We start from the raw sequence: 22,626 nt of genomic DNA, 5'->3' as shown, positions 1-22,626 counted from the left end.
AAAGTTAGGGGTGCCAATGTGCTCTTGCACCTAATCGTTCTATTGATTTCCCTCCACCCTAGAGCTTGTTCATTTTGTGACAGCCCAATCATGTCCTTATTAAACTTACCACCTTGAAATGTTCATATTTTTTTTCTATTTATGGGTGAAAAACCTTCACACATGCACACGCACACATGCACACACACATATGCACATGTGAGTGTGCTCACACTATGTGTATATATACACGCACACATGCGCACACACATAGACTATGTGTGTGTGTTGTGTGTGTGTGTGTAGACTATGTGTGTTGTGTGTGTGTGTGTGTGTGTGTGTGTGTGTGTGTGTGTGTGTGTACACACCCACACACACACACACACATAAATGTATGTATGTAGAGGTAAATTTTATGTAATTTCTAAATTTTTCATAAAGTTTCAAATTTAAAACTTTGAAGATATTTTTTGAATTTTAAACGTCCAAATACACTACATCTGAGTTTTTTTTAAACATGGCCTTCATATACAGGACGTGGGCATGGCCTTAGGTGATTATGTAGGATTTTTTATGCTATGGAACAATTCAATCATGGGCCTCTCATCTACCCTTCTAAGTTGATGGTGGATGATGTGCATGAGCTTTAAAAGCTTAAATTTCTAAAAACTAGTTACGGGATTTTCCATGTCACATTTAATTGTGCAAACATGTTGGTTTCCCAATTGTCCAAAAACTGACATTGTTTGAAAATTGCTTGCAAACTGTCCCACGTCCATTTAATTGTGCAAGCATGTTGGTTTCCCAACTGTGCCAACACTGACATTGTTGCAAACTGTCCCACGTCCATTTAATTGTGCGAACATGTTGGTTTCCCAATTGTACCAACACTGACATTGTTTGCAAACTGTCCCACGTCCATTTAATTGTGCGAACATGTTGGTTTTCCAACTGTGCCAAAATTGACATTATTTGAAAGTTGCTTGCAAACTGTCCCTTGTCCATGAATTGTCAAATCAAAATTTGACAGTGGATCCATGTGTGCACTATAATGTAGAGAGACTAGAGTTAAATGTTTAGGTATGTTATCACTTTCTCTTACTTATATCCACAACACAAAGAAAACAAAAGACCAAAGAGACAATCTCAAATAAAACAAAACAAAATCATTATATGGATGTGCCCATTAAAAAACACACACACACACACACACAAAGAGATCAATATTTGAGAGTGGATCCATGCGTGCACTTTAGTGTAGAGACTAGAGGCCAATGTTTAGTTATGTCATCACTTTCTCTTACTTATACACGCACAACATAAAGAGACAATGACCAAAGAGAGAATCTCAAATAAAACAAAACAAAAATCATTATATGCATGTGCCCATTAATCACAATCTTCTCTCTCTCTCTCTCTCTCTCTCTCTCTCTCTCTCTCTCTCTGGTCTTGTTTTCACACAAGGCATGGTTGGCATCAAGGTTGTTACCCATTACGAAGCAAATCCTATTTGTTGAGCTCATAACCACACAAATGGCAGGATATTTTGTCTCAATACACACACACACACACACACACACACACACACACACACAAACTCTCTCTCTCTCTCTCTCTCTCACACACACACACACTCACTCACTCACTAACTCACAAACTCTCTCTCCCCCTCTCTCTCTCTCTCTCTCTCTCCCCCCCTCTCTCTCTCTCTCTCACGCACGCACACACACGCACAATTGATATATATACCTTTGATATACATGCATGCACACACACACACACACACAAAATACATATATACACCTTTGATGTTCTCACCCTGTTAGATCAATATTGTTTTGTGAAATTGTTTCCAAATGTTTCATCAATACAATTGCACCTTCTTTGTGATCATGAATGCAATATTAATAAGATTGCTTTATTTATCCCTCTTCGCAGGGCTCTCTTCTTGCCAGCTCTCTCCTAACTTTTATAATAACACTTGCCCTACTGTAGCGAGCATCGTGACGCAGAGCATCACCAACTCGGCCAATCAATCTAATGTGGTGTCCCCATCCCTGTTGAGATTATTCTTCCACGATGCGATGGTACAAGTAAGTGATTAATTTCATTAATTACCTCCATTGATTCTTTAATTGCGAGCTAAGCTCCGTCTAGCTTATGAGGGAGTAATCAATTAGCAGAAGAATGCATTAATCTTGCTCTAATTGAGCCTATAATGATGCATTTTGATGAGGATTAACCATGCGTTTGGTGCATTAGGGTTGCGATGCATCGATCTTAATCTCATCAACTTCAGATAATCAAGCTGAGAGGGATTTTTCAGAGAATCAGAGCTTAAGGCAAGAAGGGTTTGATGCGATTGAGCAAGCTAAGCAGGCCGTGGAGAGTGTTTGCCCGGGGGTGGTTTCCTGTGCAGATATCTTGGCATTAGCAGCTCGGGATGCAGTAGTGTTTGTAATTAGCACTGCATTAATCTCCTTCCTTAATCTAATCATTAACCCTACATCTAACCTAATCCATCCAATTAATGTGCACCCCTTTGCTCCATGCCTCAAATTAACCTTACTTTTGTCATGTTTAATTGGTTAAATTGTAAATTTTTGTGATGTTTTTTCTAGACTGGTGGCCCTAATTGGGAAGTTCCCCTTGGAAGGTTGGATAGCCTTAATTCTACTGCTGCCTCTGCAGAAGGGAGATTGCCCCAAGCAAAATTTAATGTGCAACAGCTAATTGACTCCTTCCAATCTATTGGATTGTCTGCACTTGATATGGTTCTTCTTTCTGGTAAGATTATCTCCTATTATGGTTATTTATTAGATCTCTCTCCCCCACACGCGCACGCGCGCACACATGCACATACGCACATACATACATATGTATGCATGCATACACACATATGTATAGATGTATATGTATGTATGCATACACACATGTATAGATGCATATGTATATGTATGTCCGTATCTTTTAGTATGTGAGCATATAGCGTAGTTGTGAAGGTGTTTATCTTCTAGGATATGGACCCAGTTTTAAATCCTACCTGATGTGAAGAATGTCTATGACTAAACTGTGTTTTAACTCCTCTAATCTGGGGGCTTGTAGCTTGGTTAGTGGTGAAGGCTTTTGTCATTTGGGGTTCAAATCTACTCTAGTTGGACATTAGTGCCTATCACTATGTGTGTGTGTGTGCGTGTACGTGTGCATGCGTGTGTGCGGCACGTGCATGCATATGTTTGTAGCGTGTGAGCCTATAGCCTAGTGGGGTGAAGGTGTTCATCTTCTAGAATATGGATCGAGGTTCAATGGCTATAGCTACACCAATTGAACATTACACACACACACATTGTTTTTGTGAAGCGCACACACACACACACGTGTACATACACACACATACACATACACTCACACATATATATGCATGTATGTACATACACATACGACATATATGTGTGTATGCATGTATGTACACACACATATACATACATACATATGTACACACACATACAACATATATGTGTGTGCGTGGGGGGGGTGCACACACTATTGATTATCGTAGCTATAAACACGCACATATACGCATGTATGTGCACACATACATACATATATACACACACATGTAACACACATATGTGTGTGTGTGTGTATGGGTGCACACACCATTGATTATCGACATGGATTAGGTCAACGGGTGTGATTAAAATATTTTGGGATATTTAGTGGAATTTGATCAAAATTTGCTGTATATGGGGCAGGTGCGCACACGATTGGGTTTTCACATTGCAATCAGTTTACGGACCGACTCTATGATTTTGGGGCGGCAAAAGCGTCCGATCCAAGTTTGGAACCAATTTTTGCATCCACACTGAAGGGGGAGTGTCCGGAGGGAGGGACGGACACATCAACGGTGGTGCCCTTGGACAAGACGAGCGCGTTCACATTTGACAACGTGTATTACAGCAATCTGCAAAGTGGGAAAGGCCTGCTTTTCTCAGACCAAGTCCTCTTCAACGATGACTCCACACGAGCTGCTGTGACCCAATTGGCTTCCTCTTCCTCCCAAACCCTCTTCTTTGATAGCTTTGTCATCTCCATGATTGCCTTGGGCAACGTTGTTAGCACCCAACCTGGTAATATTAGACAAGTTTGCAGCTCTTTCAACCCTTAATTACCCCTTAACCACCCTCCTTAATTGTATCTCAAGCTTGCATTTACCCTCCCTTTAGCCTTAACCTCCACATCATCTTTAGCCTTAATCTCCACATCAATCCTTCCTTTAGCCTTAATCTCCACACCATTCCTTAGTCTTCCATTAGTCTTAACCTCCACATCATCTTTAGCCTTAATCTCCACATCATTAACCATTCCTTTAGCCTTCCTAGCCTTTATCTCCACACCATTCATTAGGCTCCCATGCTAGCATTATCCATTAAATTGGCCATTACCTTACTGTATTTCAAGCCACCGTTAACCCTTCCTTTAGACTTAATCTCCATTAGGCTTCCATGCCAGCATTATATCCATTAACTCCGTGTGTGTGTGTGTGTGTGGGCATTAACAAGAGCGGTACGTTGTGGCCGAGATGGCACTTGCTCATTAACTTCGCCTTAATCTCTCCACATCATTATGCTCGTTAACCCTTATTAATTGATCCTTAATCTCAATAATTAACATTGAAAAATAACTTAAAACCCTTATCTCTTCATTGTTGCACATGGGTTAAACTTTGATCCTTAATCTCTGTAATAAACATTGAACACTAACTTAAACCCTTATGTCTACATTATTGTTGCACATGGGTTAAACTTTGATCCTTAACCTCCGTTATTAACATTGAACACTAACTTAAACCCTTATCTCTACATTATTATTGCACATGGGTTAAACTTTGATCCTTAATCTCAGTAATAAACATTGAACACTAACTTAAACCCTTTATCTCTACATTATTGTTGCACATGGGTTTTCTAGATAGCATCAAGCCTATCATTTTTATAAGTTTTCCAAGGCAATTCTTTGCAACATGATTTTGAATGTCACTCTACAATTATTACAAACTAGGGCCCCATGACATTAAGGCTCTTCTAAAAGGTAAAGTTTATAGCCATGGCCAAAAGTGGGTCAAATGACATTTTCAAAGTAGGATGTGGTAGTATCATGTATGTATGTACTTCGATGGTGGTGGTTGCTTCATTTGGTTGTGCCCTTCACCTTTAAACATGGGGGTTGCCTAAGCTCTAAAAATCTATAAATGCCCATTGCCCAAGGTCTACTCAAACTCTTTACATTGCTAGAATCAAGTATCTCCACATGAGATGGAGCACCCGCAAAAAGACTAGATGACTTATTGCTGCTCACTGATTGATTTAGATGTACTCTTTTCAAGTTCATGGCAAAAGGCATACATAACTTTTGGAGTGGCCCATCATCCCAAATACCTCCTAGCTTCTTCTTTAATGCATAGTCCAAAAGCTTGCAATAATGGACGTATAAAACTCATTAAAACTTCACCCCGAAACAATGTGTGAAAAAAATATTTTGGGGAAAAGTGTAAAACCTTTGTCTAAAATTTAGAAAAGCATTCTTAAAGAAAAATTTTAATATTTTAAGGTTTTTACACTTGGTGAGGATGGTTAGGATTCCTTTGTTATTGACATGCTAAGTTTATCAATGTGACTTGTTTCTTTGTTGCCTCGTCCATGACTTCACCCGAGTCTTTAGTTCATTGCACATGCTTCTTACTCAATATTTGATTTCGTGGGTATTTTTATTAAATTTCATGTCCATCTTTTGCTTAACCTATCCTCTGTCTTAATATTCCATTTGATTGCTAGTATCAGTTGATTCCTCTAGTCTTTGAAAGTGATCTCATGAATTTAGTCATTAAGACTTGCCATGAATTTAACACTTGAGGGTCTTAGAATTAAATGCCATTTTCCTAGAATCTTGTTAGTTAAACTTATGATGGATTCGCTTTTTTAAGCTCGGGACAGTAGTGTAGCCGCTCTCACAGCTAGGGATTGTAAACCATGAGAAATACATTTTTGTGCCTATAATGATTTGGTCAACAATAATTTAAATGTCTAGTTTTTTATGTTTCTCCTTATAGAAAGGAGAATAAACACTTATATTAGGTTATATTTAATTTAAAAAAGTAGAATTTTATGGATAAACAATATAAATTATGAACTCATACTTTCAATCATTTTAACAATTGAAACTATCAAAGCATTCACACAAGAAGTAGGGATCCTAGTGCATCACACAATGAGTAGCATAGAAAGTTTCTACAAATTTATACATTATTAAGCTACACACAAATCTTTGTGTTGGATCGAGACTTTATAATTGTATACATTTCTAAATAATTAAAGATATATGTATAAAATAAAATAAAAATATATTTTACTATAATAAATATAGTAGGAAATAATTTTAAAGTTTATATAGTGATAGTAAACAATATTGATATGATTGTGGCTCAAATTTCATGATAACTATATGGGAGAATCAATAAGGGAAAAAATAATTTACAAATAGTAAAAAAGATACTTCTAGAAAAAGTATTGTGGACATTAGCCAACATATCCATATCTATATTAAGGTTTTTTTTTTAAATACTTTACCAGGCTTGAGGTCCTCAAGATTCAAAAAGATATTCTAGGTCAACATTTGGCTCTTGCCCGTTATGGAAATTGATTTTACAATCCTATGATCTATCATCTTATATGTCATGTGCTATATAAAAATGACATGTATTAGCTACCAAGTAAGTAGTTGGGCAATGCAAGCGATAAAGAAAGTATAGAGTCATAGAGTGACAATAGCACATGTAGTTGGGTAGTGCAAGCAGTAAAAGAAAGTTTAGAAGTCATACTAGCAGCACAATGTCTCTTTCTTTTGAGGCCACAAATTCACCCATCAACTTGATGATAGAGTGATCCTTAACCATTGTAGATACTTCCAAGGCCTATGAGTTAGTCCTTTAATTGAGAGCCACACTCTCTAGCCATGACATGTTGGTGTTACAAGAACACGTTGGGAAGGCTCTTTGATAATGCACTCCACTGGTGGTTTTTACACTTTACTTGTCTTTATTTCTCATTCAGCTAGAGAGAGCCTACACATTGAGAAACCCTTATAAATATGTCAATGCACAAATATTTATGTTAAATTTTCTTCAAGTTGTGAACCTATTTGATTAAACGAGAGAGTCTACATATTGAAATTCTTGAAATACTAAGGATTCATCCACTATAAAACCTTGTTCATACTGTGTAACCCATCTATTGTTAGGGATACCCTATACATTGAGAATTTCTTGCAATATTTTTGATACTCATGCCCACACCAAGAATGCATACAAGACCTCCTTAACGTTGAATAGTCCCCTCCATTGATAGAGAGAACTTATGCACAAGTAATTTCTTACGTTCATTATTTTAGAGGATTTCGTTTTAAATTTTAACCTTTTTATAATCAATAACATAGTCTTGATGCAGTGCATCTTATTATAACACTTACAGGGGGGGTGTACGTGCGTGCACACGTGTATGTGTGTGTGTGCATAAACATGCACGTGTGTGTGTGTGTGTGTGTGTGTGTGTGTGTGTGTGTGTGTGTATGTGTGTGTGTTTTGGGGGGGGAGGTATTACTAGACACAACCTACCAATCAAAGCTAGCTTATGTCTTGAAACTTTGATCCTTTATGATATCAACTAACTTGTATGTGAAAGTAATAAATAAAATACTGGGATGTAAGTATTTTGTCCTAGATGTTGAGATGTCACCAATTGTTCTACAGCTAGACTACACCTATCTAGTCCAACTGAGTTATGGCATAGTTATCTTGCCAGCTCACCTACTTAGCGTGTTCACATTATGGAATGCCTATACAAGTATTTATGTTGGTTTTCACTTATCTTTTGTAGGCCTCTTTTTGAGATCCTCTTTTTCAACCTTCCATCTTTGTGTTTGCCTTTTCCATTGTTGTAAGAGTATCTGTGTGCTTACAAGAGATCAAGCTCTCTCTCCTCCCCCAATCCTTTCATGGTATCAGAGCTTGGTTTAGGGCTAAGGAGGTGAGAAGCAATTAAAGGAAGCTATGAAGACAAAGGAAGTGGTGCATGGGTAAGAGCATCATCATCTCTTCTCCTTCTTGTTTTGGTATGATACCCTTTGAGGAGATATCTTCATAGGTGCGGAGGTACCTGTAATTATGTAGTACTTTATACTGAAATTTTATGGCAAGATTTATGTTTCGGGCATGTTTCAACCTTCGATTGGCCACTGCAAGGTATTTCTAGCACTTTTGGGAAGCTCTAGCTTGAAACTGTCTTTGTCATCTCTCTGAACTCTAATTGTGGGTGTATGTACATGTACTCTGGTCATGTGTTATGACATACAGATTGTGTAAAAGTATCGATATAGCAGTTATAGTAGATACTGCTATGTTGCAGGTTATATATAAAAATTATCTATTTACAGATTAGTTGTGTGTCTGACAACATCAACCAAATTATTTGTTTGTAGATTTCTAGTAATTGTTAGTGATGAGAAGCTTGATAAGAACAACTTCCATGCATGGAAGTTCAAAATGACCAATTTTTCGATGGGAAAAGAATTTTGGGACTATGTTGAAGGAGATAATAAGGAGCCTCTGGAATTACATGAAGAGAACACAACTCTAGCAGAGATAAAGGCATTCAAAGATTGGAACGAAGGTGCAAGGAAAGTCATGTATGTGATAGATACTATGATAGGGCATATACAGGATGCCAACACTCTAGCAGTTGCATGGAAAAACTATGATAGGGCATATACAGGATGCCAACACTCTAGCAGTTGCATGGAAAAGCTTTGTGAAGATGTTCTAGACAAACATAAAGGCAAGGAAGTTGTAGGTAAAACATGAGTTGCATATACAGTGGAGAAGAAGAACATGTCCATCAATGAGTAAGATCAAGGCTATTGTTGAATCCCTTGGATCTATTAATGTCTCACTGGAAGATGATGACTTGGTAAGCATTTGTTTGAATGGGATTGGCAAAGAATACAAGCCATTAAAGACCTTTATTTGCTGTATGAGAGAATGTTCTCAACTTTCAAGATTTAGTGTCTATGTTAATCATAGAAGAGAAGCCTTTGGGTGAAGACTCTTCCTCCTAAGAAAGAACACTTCAAAAAATACCTTCTACTCAAATTCAAGTAGAGGTAGATGTAGAGACCACAGTCAAGGCCAAGGATGTGGGCCGTTTTAGAAATTCAGCTATCACGACACCTGTCGATGCAAGGAAGGCTAAGGTATCTGCAAGGACACCAAAGACAGATCTAGGACTGCGCTAGATTTGGTACTATTAAAAACCCTATTCAGAGATTGATGTATGATGGTTATGTAGCTCACCATTATGCATACATGGAAAATGTTGTATAGGAGGTTGAACCCCCATGTTTTAAGGATGCTGTTAAGCATGTACATTGGGAGAAATCCATGGATGAAGAACTGGCTACATTGGATGCAAATAAGACATGGGAATTGGTGCCTTTGCTAGAGGGTAAAAAGGCTATTGGATGTAAGTGGGTCTACAAAGTGAAGCACAACTCAAATGGAAGCATTAATAAGTACAAGATGAGATTGGTTACCTAAGGTTATGCTTAGACCTACAACATTGATTACGAGGAGACATTCAACCCTGTTGCTAAGATTGCAACCATGAGATCTGTTATTGTAGTGGCTACTTTAAAAGGTTGGGTTTTACATCAGATGGATGTAAAGAATGTGTTCTTGCATGGTGAGTTATGAGAAGAAGTGTATTTGGACCAACCACCTGGTTAAGAGGATTTGATTGACCCAGATTATGTGTGCAGGCTATGTAAAGCCTTGTGTAGCTTGAAGTACACATCGAGAGCATGGCATGTTAAGATTGTACATTATCTTATTAACATTAGCTTTCATATAGCAAATGATGGATCATTCACTCTAGTGCGAAAGAGTGATAAGGGGATTGTGGTAATTACCATCTATGTGGATGACTTAATTGTTGGGGGTGACCAATGAAGAGGAAGTTGAGAATGTAAAGGGTCTCCTCAAGAAGAAGTTTGACACTAGACATTATGCATTAGACATGTTATCCAAATATGGTATGGCTAGATGTAAGCCTATTTCTATACCGTTAGATCAAGCTGAGTGAAAATGCACGTGAGATTTTGGTGTATAGGAAGATAGTGGGTAGCTTGATCTACATGATCACCAGGCCAAACATGAACTACATAGTTAGGTTGGAGCAGAGGTTGTATTCTTTGAAGTGCTTTGGAGGATAATTATTATCTAGATGATGATGGGTCGTAACATGGGCCAAGCTTCGGCAATTGGACACATTGTCCGTAGCCACTTGAACCACAGTTTCGAGGCCACATGGTCTCCCCACCTTAGATATGTATCTGGAGGTTAGATGGTTTGCTGAGGTTAGTTGTAAGTGCATGTGTCCATGTGTGTCGTGAGAAGCCAGATGTGAAAAAAAAAGAGATGTCCTTAATAAATATACCAGTGATCTACATAGAGAATGTATAGAAGGTGGTCCCCATGGGTGTACTCCTCCAATCTTGAAGATTTCTCTGAATCAACTACTTTCTTTGACTCTCATTAACTACTTTCATTGACATTTACCCAACTTCCCTTTTCTTTGGGAGTCAAGGCCATGAGTTGCTGATGTGTGGGAGTGAAATTTTCCAATAGCTACAATGGAGGTGTGGGAAACCTTTCTTACTTGGTTGATTTGGCGTTATCGAGCACTTGGGATAGAGGCTATTTTGGATTAATGATTGATGTGGTTGAGGGAGAGGCAATGGAAAGTTTTGGCTTGAGGTTGTACCATGGTCCAAGCTTGTGCCCTCACCATTATCCCCCCCATCCAGAAATATACTTGGATGGATAAGGCTTTGTGCATGTGCTTGAGATTGTCAGTGCTTATTTTCGCTGGATGTGTCTATAGTAAATGTAGAGCCCATGTGCATATTGTACAATGTTGTGCATCTAAATATGTACCCATATAGGAGCTCCTTCTGATGAAAACTCTAACACACCACTTTCTTTCACACTTATTTGTTTTCTTTCTTTAAGTCTTACACATGATTTGGGATAGGATATTGAGACAAAGTTGGCCAATAAGGTGGTTGTGAATGAGATTGGGTTATCTTTGAGAATGGAAGAATTTAGGACATCCTATAAAATGGTAAACCGCAAGCTATGGAGTGACTTATTATACATGGCTGAATGAATCCGGGTGACTCTTGAGTCTTGAAGCATGGCAATGTTTCTAGAAAGAAGCAAAGAAATGAAGATATGGTGATGCGGCTTGGGGGTGAAAGTCTGGATTACCGAGGTAATGCCCAACATGGGCATGCGAGTTTGCTTTGAGCTTTTGGGCATCTTTACCTCGCTTGATTAGCATGGTGACAGGAAAGTTTTATGCCTTAGAAGGAGATGCAGATGCCAATTAATTGAATAACCTCTTTGCATAAAGATCTCCTTTTTGGTGTATAAATCTGAAGGCACCATAGACTAGGATTTGGATGCCTATTTGATTGGGGCAAGGTGGAAGATTCTCCAATGAACAAAGTATTTATACATTGCATATGTGGATGGAAGGCTAGGAGCCTTTGTGAGTACGAAGATGCCACAGTTATGATTTATGGCTTGAAAGAGGGACTTAGTAAGAACAAGATGACTCAATGAAGAAGACAAAACAAGATAAGAATATCAATGATGACAAGCATGAAAAGTGTTGGCATGAGCGAATTGCAAGAATGGGATATGATGTCCATATCAAGGTGAAAATGAGACTATTGGATGAAATTGGTAGGAGGCATGGTGCATGGATTGGAGCCAGATGGACTACAGTCCATCATAAGTGCTGGTGGCAAAATGATGTTTGTGTGTGAAGAGGGGCTTAGTACAAACTGAAAACTTGTAATGGTATGTTGGTAAGTGGACCTAGTGGGATTTGGTTTTAGATTCCCAATTTTTAATATTTGGAATTTCTAAGGGCAATGTACTTGCAGATAATACCAGCTTTTGGACTTTTTATTTTATAGCTTTTTGAATTTGTAATGTACCTATAAACAATCCTAGCTCTACCATCTGTGGGGAGGAGCACTTTTACACCTACAAACAATCCCAGCTCTACCATCTTTGGGGAGGAGCACTTCTACCTAGAGCTAAAATAAGTAATAAAAGGAAGGTTTAGAAATTTACTACACTTACTTATCAATGTTGACATTTCTTGATTTTTTATGTTGTCTTTGCTTTTTAGGGCTTCTTTGCGAGTTTCCATTGTCTTCTACTAGGCTTTGTTCACTTTTGTCCGCCCTTCTCCCTAGTCTTCTACCTTTCTGGTTTCATGTAATGCCTTTTGTCAATTGCTTCTGCTTTCCTTCTTGCCCTTATTTCTTCGTCTAGTGCCCGATTGGTTGGTTCTTGGGCTTTTACTCCTTCTTGCCCTTATTTCTTCATCTAGTGCCTGACCTCTTTGTTGTAACCAACTGCCTTGGCTTTGCAGGTGCTTGTGCCTTGTGTCTCTCTTCTTAGTGGGATTTTTGTTATGCCCGGCTTGGTGTTTTGATTCTCTCTCTCTCTCTCTCTCTCTCTCTCTCTCTCTCTCTCTCTCTCTCTCTCTCTCATCCTTCGATGGTGGAAAAGCACAAGGAGGAAGTTTAAAAAAATAAAATAAAAGGAAAGCTTACCTTGTGGACACTTTCTATATCCCTCTCCCTCTCAGTCTCTCTTTCCTTCTCTCACACTTTCTCACCATGCAGGCATAATGTTGAGACATCAAGCTTAACTGGTGTAGATATTGGTGACACGTGAAGATGATGGCTTTGCACTTACGACGCTAGCATGGTTAGTGAGATTATGTGTTATATGTTGTCACTAATTTATAAGATGTGTGGTCAGTCACTTTGGTGTATTAGAGTTATGGCATAACGAGCTCATGTAGTCAAGTTCACACTATGGACCGACCTTTGTATGTTATAGTAGGAGATTACTTCCCCTTATAGTATGTATTCTTATCTCTGTATGTTATGGTTATAGAGAAGAGAAGCGAATAGAAGAAAATTCATCCATCCATCTCTCTTATGTGCTTTGCCTACTCTTGTATGTGTGCCTGCTTGCAAGGAGCTCAAGCTCATCCTCTCCCCCACATTCTTCCCATGGTATCAGAGTGTTGGTTTATGTGAAGAGCTCAAGAGGTAAGCAAGAGGTAAGAAAAGGAAGCGGTGCATGGGTTAGGATAATTTCATCTCTTTTTCGTTGATTTAGAAGAAAATCCTTGTAGGTTACCTAGCTGCTCTAGGCAAGACCAAAGCAAACATGCACAACAATAAGGTGCACTACCACATCTAAAGCCTCCCTTTGTGGTGAACCAAAGGGGTGGGATATTATGTGGAACTAAGTGATTTTAGAATCTAGATTCAAGCCTGTTTCGAGCCCTATTTTGTCTTTGTAAGTTTTATGTGGCACATTGTGATAGTGTTGATTTTGATTGTGTATGATTTTGATTGTGATAGTGTTGATTTTGATTGTGTATGATGCGGTGAAGAGAAATTTGGTTGCATGACAATTTTTAAGAGAATTTGATATTTATAGGTAGTTGGTGGATATATATGACTATTTTATATACAATTATAAAAGTATGACAAGTTTATAGTACCGCAGAAGAAGGTGGCTATGTTAGAGATTATAGGTTTTAAGTGTATAAGTTTTTACAAAGACTATTTAGTAAGTTGCTACTATAGGTAATCATATTTGACACTCTATCCCTAATCGTGAGTGAGAAGTTGGATAAGAAAAGCTTTCAACAAGCACTATTTGGTAAGTTGCTATAGGTAATCATATTTGACACTCTATCCCTGATTTGAGCAAGAAGTTGGATAAGAACAACTTTCAACAAGAAATTTTAGGTTGAGAAACTTTCTCGATGGAAAATAATACTAGGAGTTTCTTTCAGGTGATGATAAGGGGCCGAAGATTCTAGAAGAAAATTCCACTCCTTAATAGGTGCAAGACTTTAAGTCATGGCATGAGAGAGCCAGCAAAATGATGTATTATCTAGCCTTTAAGTTATAACATGAGAGAGACAACAAAGTGATGTAACGGGCACAAGCCTTTAAATTGTGGCATGAGAGACTAGCAAAGTGATGTATTAGCTATCCCTTACTGTGTCAAATTCTATGATTGGCCATATATATGATGAAATGACACCTAAGGATGCATGGGATACCTTGGTTGAGTTGTATAGCACATGCAACAAGCATAGACAAGAAAGATGCAGTTGAAGCAAGAGTTGCATAATGTGTTGAGGAATAAGATGAGTATAAGTGATTACTCATTGAAAGTAAAAGGGCTTGTAAAATACCCTTAGCTCTATTGGAAACCTTGTGGATGACGATGACTTGGGACTTGGTGTCAATCACATTGGATGGGTTTAGCAAAGAGTATGACTAGTTTTGGTTATCTATCCAAACTTGAAAGAACTTCCCAATATTTTTGAAGATCTTATAGCTCTTCGTTATCATTGAGGAAATGAATGTTAGGAGTAAATTAGCCTCTAGAAATATGTAGAAGCAGATCATCATCTAGAGGCCAAAGTGTAGGTTGGTTTAGAAATTGAAATCCTGGGGCAACAATAACGATAGGAATTTCTAATGTACAAACAGGTGGAAGAGGCTACTCTAGAGGTAGGGGGAGCTAAAGAGGCTGAGGTGGATGGCAAAGAAATCAGAGTGGAAATAGTTTGGAGTGCTATTATTGAGGGTAAGTGGTGTAAGAGACCGGGGTGATGCACAAGATATTGTACTTCCATGTGCTGATGGGTAGGGGCTTGGGCATAAGTCAAGGTTTGCACTTGAGGAGAGGGAGTGGTAACATGGGAGGGCTATTGAGGTGTAGCTTGACGCACCCCATATTGGAAAAGCATCGGTGCCAATGTATACTGGACTACTTGTGGAAGAGAATAAGAGGTGAGAGGGGCTCGTGGGGCATTGGTGGTGATGGGGGTAGCTAGGAAGTCTTCCACAAACTGAGCAGAAGGGGAAGGAATGCTTGGTTATAGGCTGCTAGAGACCAACCTAATCCCCTTCAAGTAGTAGCATTCTTTATCCTCATGGCCCCCTTTTTGATAAAAGGGAAAATATCTCTTGGAAGGGAAATCACATGGAAGATGGCCCTGGGAGTGACACAGAGAACACCATGCTCCTAATTTAGGCTCTCCTTCGACTTCGATTCCTTAATCTCCTTCCTAAGTGCTACCCCACCATCGAATTCTCTTGTTGGGATCTTATGATATCTTCAAGCTCCTCTTTCAGGCTTGCCAGCTCAATCAGGGATGAGGACACAGATGTCGAGGCCACAGTTGGTGTGAGAGGCACCAATGATGACGCCAAGGATGAAGTTGACGACAACACCAAGATAAGAGAAGTGGGATGATGTGCTCCTCTCCACCATTTCTCGAGCATTCTCTAGTTGAGTTACCTTCTTATCCTAGAACTCTTGAAGGGTCTCGTGGTGGGAAGGAAGTTCTCTCTTAACTTCAAAGAAGTCTGAGCGGGAATCCATTGCCTCAACATGTAATCTATAGGATCTTGTTAACCCTTAGTTAGTATCCACCAAATAGTTATGCTTTATTCATTATTCATTATTCAATTGGCATACTGAAAGTATGTGTCACTTTGTATCTTAACTGGAAACACCTTATGGCACAAAGCGTAATCACTTTGAAGCATGTACACAGAAGAGAGAGAAGCAACAATATATGTAGATACAGATGGTTTGTCGACTACTTGTCTTTGAATACTTTTGTCTGTGCTGTTATTCATTTATGTTCTTTGTCTGTAATGTGTTATCATGAATAATGGTACACATTGGTGATCCTACTGTGTTTTTTTAAATTTGATAGCATGTTATTTTCCATGTATGGATTTGTCAAACTGGTTGAGGGATTGCCTCTCCTAGCTAAGCATGCAATTGTCCGTGGTCTTTTTAAAGATCGAGAATGTTGAAATCATTCATTGGCAATGTGGCGCCATTGAGTGCCGTTCCCATTTATGTCTGGATTATGGTTGTCGATGCCTATGCACTATCCTACATTGATTCTCTTGGTTTTTTTTTTGATAGCATGTTCTTTTCCATGTATGAATTTGTTCACTGGTTGAGGGATTGCCTCTCCCACCTAAGCATGTGATTGTCCGTGGTCTTTTAGAGATTGGGAATGTTGAAATCATTCATTGCAATGTGATGCCATTGAGTGCCGTTACCATTTATGTCTGGATTATGGTTGTCGATGCCTATGCACTATCTTACATTAATTATTGTCCTGTTGAATTCAGTGCTATTTAGTTAGCTAGTCATTGGGTAATTGTTGATCACATTAAATTTAAAACCATTCATTTTGCCAATGGATTGAGTAATTATCGCCATCATTACTCATAGAGCATTCCCCATCCCATGTGGTTTGACGATTTTTGTCCGTATTTCCCAGTAGTACTGAGTGGTATGCCTGTTCATTTTTCCAATGGGTTGAGTTATTATCGCCATCATTACTTACAGAGCATTCCCCATCCCATGTGGTTTACAATTTTTTTTTGTATTTCCCATTACTGAGTGGCATGCCTGTGTCCTTTGATTTAGATACCAAACATGAACTGGATGATCTAGAAACTCTTTGGAATGAGCAGAGCTATGATTCTTGAGTCTTGCATTTGATCCACCATAACTCATCACTTTGCATGCATTTTAACTTGGTATCAGAGCCTAGCATAGGATCCATCCAATTTATGAGCTTATTTATCTTGCTAATCACCCTATTCATTAGGATTAAGAGATAATCACTTTTTTAGTCTTTTTCAATAAGCTTTTTGCACCCCCAGCTGGTGGAGGTGCTTGATCTCCCTCTAGCCTCAATGTTATCCAAAAACCTCTTAGCCCCACCTAGCCATGCTGCCCACGCACCGACTCATCAAGACGAATCACGAAACTGCCGACGGGAGCTGCTGGTTTTCGCGAATTTGCCGGTGCTTCATTTCTGGAGGAAAACTAAGATCTACACTCACACAGAAGGAATTGGTCTAATTCCTCTTGGTTTTCAAGGGTTCTCTACATGGTGGTGATCTCAAATTTGTGAAATTTCTCAAGGAGAAGTGGCTCTGCATCAAATCTTCAAGTGACTTTGGTAAAACATAGATAAAGCATTCAATGTTTGGTCAAATATTTTGTTTTTTGGCTTGATCCCAAGTCCTAAAACTAGCAAAGGCATCAAACTTCTAATCCATATATATAGGCAGTGATGTGTGTGAACACACTTAGGACCGCCGGGGCACTTTTTCCCTCTTTAGGAGGTTTTTTCCCCCGGCTTGTATATACGCCCATCATTCTAGGGCTAACTTATCTTTTGTACATTGACACAATCTAATACATTGTGTGTTGTGTGCATTCTTGCTTCTTCTTCTCCAAGCTTTTGTGTGCTTTCCTGCAACCCTAATTCCAACAATTGGTATCAGAGCAGGCATCGGCTCCCAGGGCTACGCCACCGGCACCCTCCGACTCACATTCTTCGATTGAGGTGAGCTTTCACGAGCGCTTGCAGGTCCCTATACTTTGCAAATAAGCCTGTAGGGATATGCGTTCTCAGAAATCGCATCTGAGGTCGTTTCGGGCTCCGTTTTTGCATTGCAAATTCTGCACAGGTGTTTTCGTCATTTTCTGTAGAAATTTCGACAATGCAATTTTCTGCAAAACAGGCATACGTATTCTATTGTGGATAGTGCTACATAGCACGAGTTGTTCTCTGTTCAGTCTTTGCTTCATTACAGGTAGCTTTTGCAACAGTAATGATGTATTTCGCATGTTGTCCTGCTGATGACAAATTGGATGGAGACAGCAACTACCCACTTTGGGCATACATGATGCAACATGTTTTGGTTGCAAAAGGAGTGTGGAACATTGTGTAGGGTATGGATATACGTCCAGGTTCTATGGATGTAGGATCTGTAGGATGTTGCAAGTTCTAGCAGCTCTACTGTTGCTGCTGTTTTACCCACTGCTGAACAAGCTCGTTGGGATGGTAAAGATGCGCAGGCTCATGCCTTGATTGCACTTTCTGTCAAACGTAACATCACCCCACATATTCGTTCAGCTAAAACAACAAAATAGGCTTGGGATATTGCAGGTCGTAACGAGGCAAAAATCTCTTACCTGCGTAAAGAGCTAGAATCGAAGATTATGCAGGAAGATGATGACATGAATGTTTTTCTTGCTGAGATTAAAGATCTCAAGGAACAATTGATTTCTGCAGGTGAGATTATTCCTGATCATTCTCTTGTGCAGACAGTTCTTGATGCTTTACCTGAGTCATATCAGACTTTTGCTTCCATGTGGAGACTTGTTACTCTGAGGACAGACCTGATGTTGTCAAGTATGGTACTTTTGTCAACAAGCTCTTGCAAGAAGTGCAATCTAGGCAAAACAGGACTAGGCAGCGTGCAGTTGATCAGGCATTTGCTGCCCAGCAGAGAAGAAGTGGTAAGGCAGCCCCTTCCACTGTTTCTTCTCCTATTAGTAGATCTGCAACTTCTTCTCCTTCCACAAGTAGCAACAATAGGTATGAGAAGGCTCTTGATAAAGGCAAGAAAAAAATGAGGTGCAACTATTGTAAGGCAACTGATCATGTCATTAAGAATTGCCCTAAGCTAAAGGCTAAAGAGGCAAAGAAGAAAGAGTCAAATGCAGCCACAATAGTGGATGCTTCTACAAATGTAGATTCTGCAAATGTTGTGCAGGATACAGAATGGGCGTTTGGCGTGTATTGCCAGTATGACCCATCTGTACATGATGCATGTTTGGCAGTTTCTATTGACTCTGATGTTTGGTATTTTGGCAGTGGTGCTACAAAGCACATTACCTCGCATCGTGATATGTTCACTTGTCTTGAGGCTGTCCCTAATGGGAATACTGTCACATGTGCCAATAATGCTTCTTACCCAGTGAAGGGCATTGGTAAAATTATGCTTATTGCTGCAAATGGCAGCGCTTTCACACTTTTAGATGCTTTGTATGTGCTAGGGATAAAGAAAAATCTATTGTCTGTCTCTGCGCTTGCTAGACTTGGACTTGTAGCCAAATTTGTGGATGACAGATGTACTATTCATGATTTGACTTTTGGTGATACGATTATTGTATCTGGCACCTTGTTTCGTGGGCTGTATAGGCTCAATTCTTATGACAAGTGTGTGAAAGATTCAGCAAATGCAGTTTCTGATGAAAAGGCAGTTTCAAATGCAAAACTATGGCATGCTCGTTTTGGTCATCTGAACTTTGCTAGTTTGCTGCGTTTGCAGAAATTTAATATGGTCGCTTCATTGCCCCCTCTTGAGGCACCATTAAAACATGTTTGTGAAGGCTGTATTTTGGGCAAAATGCAGCGTTCTGCGTTTCCAAAGGATGGTTCTGTGCGGGCCACTCGCAAATTGCAACTTGTACATATAGTGATGTATGTGGGCCTATGCAAACTCCGTCATTTGGTAAACACTTGTACTTCGTGACTTTCATTGATTTGATTACTCAAGGCATGCATGTGTATATCCACTAAAGGCAAAGTCCGAAGTGTTTTTGTGCTTCAAACAGTTTACGCTTATGGTTGAAAATGTATCCAATTGTAATGTGGGCACCCTCCATTCTGATTGAGCGGGGGAGTACATGTCTAAAGAGTTTGATGCATTTATGGCTAGTCGTGGGATAAAACACCAATGTACAGTGCCGTATACCCCTCAGCAAAATGGTGTTGCTGAGAGGAAAAATAGGTCACTTATGGAGATGGCATGATGAATGGTCAAGAGCCAAGCTTTGCCACATGCGTTTTGGCTTGAGGCTGTCATGTGTGCTGCATATGTACTCAACAGGTGTCCCACTAAGGCCTTGCAGTCTATTACTCCATACGAAGCTTGGCATGGCAGGAAGCCTTCTATTGGTCACTTGCGTGTCTTTGGTTGCTTGGCCTATGCTTTAGTGCCTGTGCAACAATGCAGAAAATTGGATGATAAGGCTGTCAAATGCATCTTTGTTGGTTACAGTACTGAGAGCAAGGGTTAGAGATTGTATCATCCACAATCAAAGCATATCTTGATTAGTCGAGATGTTGTTTTTGTGAAAGATGCTGTGCAGCCTTTGTTATCATGTACCAAAGAGACAGGTGTGAGCTCACAGGATGTATTTGATACGTTGTTGCCTCTATTTACAGGTGTAAGTCCTAATGAGGCAAATACTCAGCCTATGCAGATTTCAAACGACATCATAGATCAGCCTATTTCTGATGCAGATTTATAGGATGTAATTCATGAGGATAGGGCTGAAAATGAGCAGGCTAGAGGTATGCCTAAATGGCTGGTGCAGACCTTGCATGATAGTAAAATTGATACATCTATATCTAGTCGTACTCGTTCAAGTTTTCAGCATGCCTCTTATGCATCAGATTGTTATGCTTTGGCTATGTCTAGTATGTGTGAAGAGGAAGAACCTCTTTCATTTGATGAGACACAAAAATCAGAAAATTGGTTGGCTGCAATGCAAAGTGAATATGATGCTATAATGAAGAATGGTACATGGTCTTTATGTGATTTGCCTATTGGTAAAAAGGCCATTAGATGCAAGTGGGTTTTTAAATTGAAACGAAAGCCAGATGGCAGTGTTGATTGCTATAAGGCTAGACTTGTTGCAAAGGGTTATGCTCAAGAAAAGGGCATTGATTTTGATGAGACCTTTGCTCCCACTTGTCGTATGACTACCATTCATAGCATTTGTGTATTAGCAGCTCATAATGGTTGGAATGTACATCAGTTGGAATAAAGACTGCGTTCTTGAATGGAGATTTGCATGAGGAAGTGTATGTATCGCAGCCTCGTGGTTTTGTTCAAAGAGGGCAGGAAAACAAGGTGTGCAGGTTGAAAACAAGCTCCACGAGCTTGGTATGAAAAGATACATGCATATTTGACTGCACATGGTTTTCATAGTCCAACAGAAAGCACTTTGTATATTAAACATGTGGATGATGTACATTTAATCATTGCTCTCTATGTCGATGACATGCTGCTCACAGGACCAAATGAGAGTCATATTGCTGATTTTAAGGCTGATTTGAATGCCTCTTTTGAGATGTCAGATTTGGGGCATTTGCATCATTATTTGGGAATATAATTTAAGAAGTGTGATGGAGGTATTGCTTTGTGCCAAACAAAGTATATTAAGACATTATTGCAGAGATTTGGCCTTGAAGACTGCAAGCCTATTGCTACTCCAATGGAGATAAGTTTGAAGTTGAGTCTTCATGATGCTGGAGATCACTTTGATGTCACACTCTATCAGACAGCTGTTTTGGTTGCCTCATTTATGTATGCATTACGAGGCCGGACATTCAGTTTGTAGTCTCACAGGTGAGCAGGTTTATGCATAGCCCAGGGTCTCAGCATTGGAAGGCAGTTAAATGCATCTTTCGCTACTTGAGTGGCACCATACATCTTGGGTTGTTTTATCCCAAGGGGGGATCATTGCCACCAGATTTACATGCCTTTTCGGACTCAGATTGGGCTGGTTGCTATGACGTAAGAGTGTCCACAAGTGGTTTTTGTTTCATGCTCGGTAGCTCATGCATATCTTGGTTGAGCAAGAAGCAACCTACTGTGGCCACTTCTAGTTGTTGTGAAGCTGAGTACAGGGCAGCTTTCACAGCTACGGTTGAGTGTGTGTGGCTCAGACGGCTTATGGCTGACTTGGGTGTTGGACAGGAGTCAAGAAACCCAGTTTTTCATGCTCACACAAAGCACATTGAGGTGCATTATCACTATATCAGGGAGAGACTCTCAGTAGGAGAGATCAGCTTGGTCTATGTGCCAACACAGGACAACCTCGCCGATCTTTTCACAAAGGCGCTTTCTCGTGAGAAGTTCGAAGCTTTCCGCAAAGCTTTGGGCTTGCTCCCCTTTGTGGACTAATCTACTTCGGGCATGGCACTTCCCTATACATGAGTGCCAGCTCTCGTTCACACCATCACTCCCAGGGGGGATTTGTTGCCATATATATAGGCAGTGATGTGTGTGAACACACTTAGGACCGCCGAGGCACTTTTTCCCTCTTTAGGAGGTTTTTTTCCCCGGCTTGTATATACGCCCATCATTCTAGGGCTAGCTTATCTTTTGTACATTGACACAATCTAATACATTGTGTGTTGTGTGCGTTCTTGCTTCTTCTTCTCCAAGCTTTTGTGTGCTTTCCTGCAACCCTAATTCCAATAATATCCACACTTTCCATCCACCAAAAGCATGAAGTACTTAGCCCCTCTAAGGGACTCAACCTCCATAGGTCCAGCCAAGTCTGCATGCCAAGTCTGTTGAAATATACAAGTGAATAGGGTGTGTGCGGGAACAAGCCCTTGGTTAGAGGCTATAAAAGAGAAGATGTAATTGTGAAAGAACCTGTGAAAAGGTGAGAAGAATCTACTGGGAGAGAATAAAGGGTAGCATGAGAGAATTTAGGACTGTGGAGTTATTCTGGGAGATATTCAGGGAAAAGAGAAGAGGTGGAGAGAATCAGGCAAGAGGTGGAGA

General features: G+C 39.7%; 1 protein-coding gene across 1 annotated transcript; it reads left to right on the top strand.

Annotated features, from left to right (window-relative positions):
* Positions 1–1,517: 1,517 nt before the first annotated feature.
* LOC147626506 (peroxidase 55-like) lies at positions 1,518–4,767 on the top strand. The gene is made up of 4 exons (XM_086816589.1): positions 1,518–2,072; positions 2,242–2,436; positions 2,601–2,766; positions 3,735–4,767. Exons 1-4 carry the CDS (start codon positions 1,836–1,838, stop codon positions 4,145–4,147), a joined length of 1,011 nt encoding a protein of 336 aa, XP_086672715.1. The 5' UTR covers positions 1,518–1,835; the 3' UTR covers positions 4,148–4,767.
* Positions 4,768–22,626: the final 17,859 nt, after the last annotated feature.

The sequence above is a fragment of the Cibotium barometz genome, chromosome 22, assembly GCF_041138505.1.
Source record: "Cibotium barometz isolate CiBa-2024 chromosome 22, ASM4113850v1, whole genome shotgun sequence".
In the NCBI taxonomy this organism is placed as follows: domain Eukaryota; kingdom Viridiplantae; phylum Streptophyta; class Polypodiopsida; order Cyatheales; family Cibotiaceae; genus Cibotium; species Cibotium barometz.
The sequence above is the reverse complement of the archived record's forward strand: the minus strand, read 5'-3'. Positions and strand labels throughout refer to the sequence as shown.

Coding starts and splice junctions, on each gene's coding strand:
- LOC147626506 (XM_086816589.1), top strand. CDS start 1,836: ATGTTTCATCAATACAATTGCACCTTCTTTGTGATCATGAATGCAATA. Junction 2,073..2,241: donor TCCACGATGCGATGGTACAA/GTAAGTGATTAA, acceptor TTGGTGCATTAG/GGTTGCGATGCATCGATCTT. Junction 2,767..3,734: donor TGATATGGTTCTTCTTTCTG/GTAAGATTATCT, acceptor TATATGGGGCAG/GTGCGCACACGATTGGGTTT.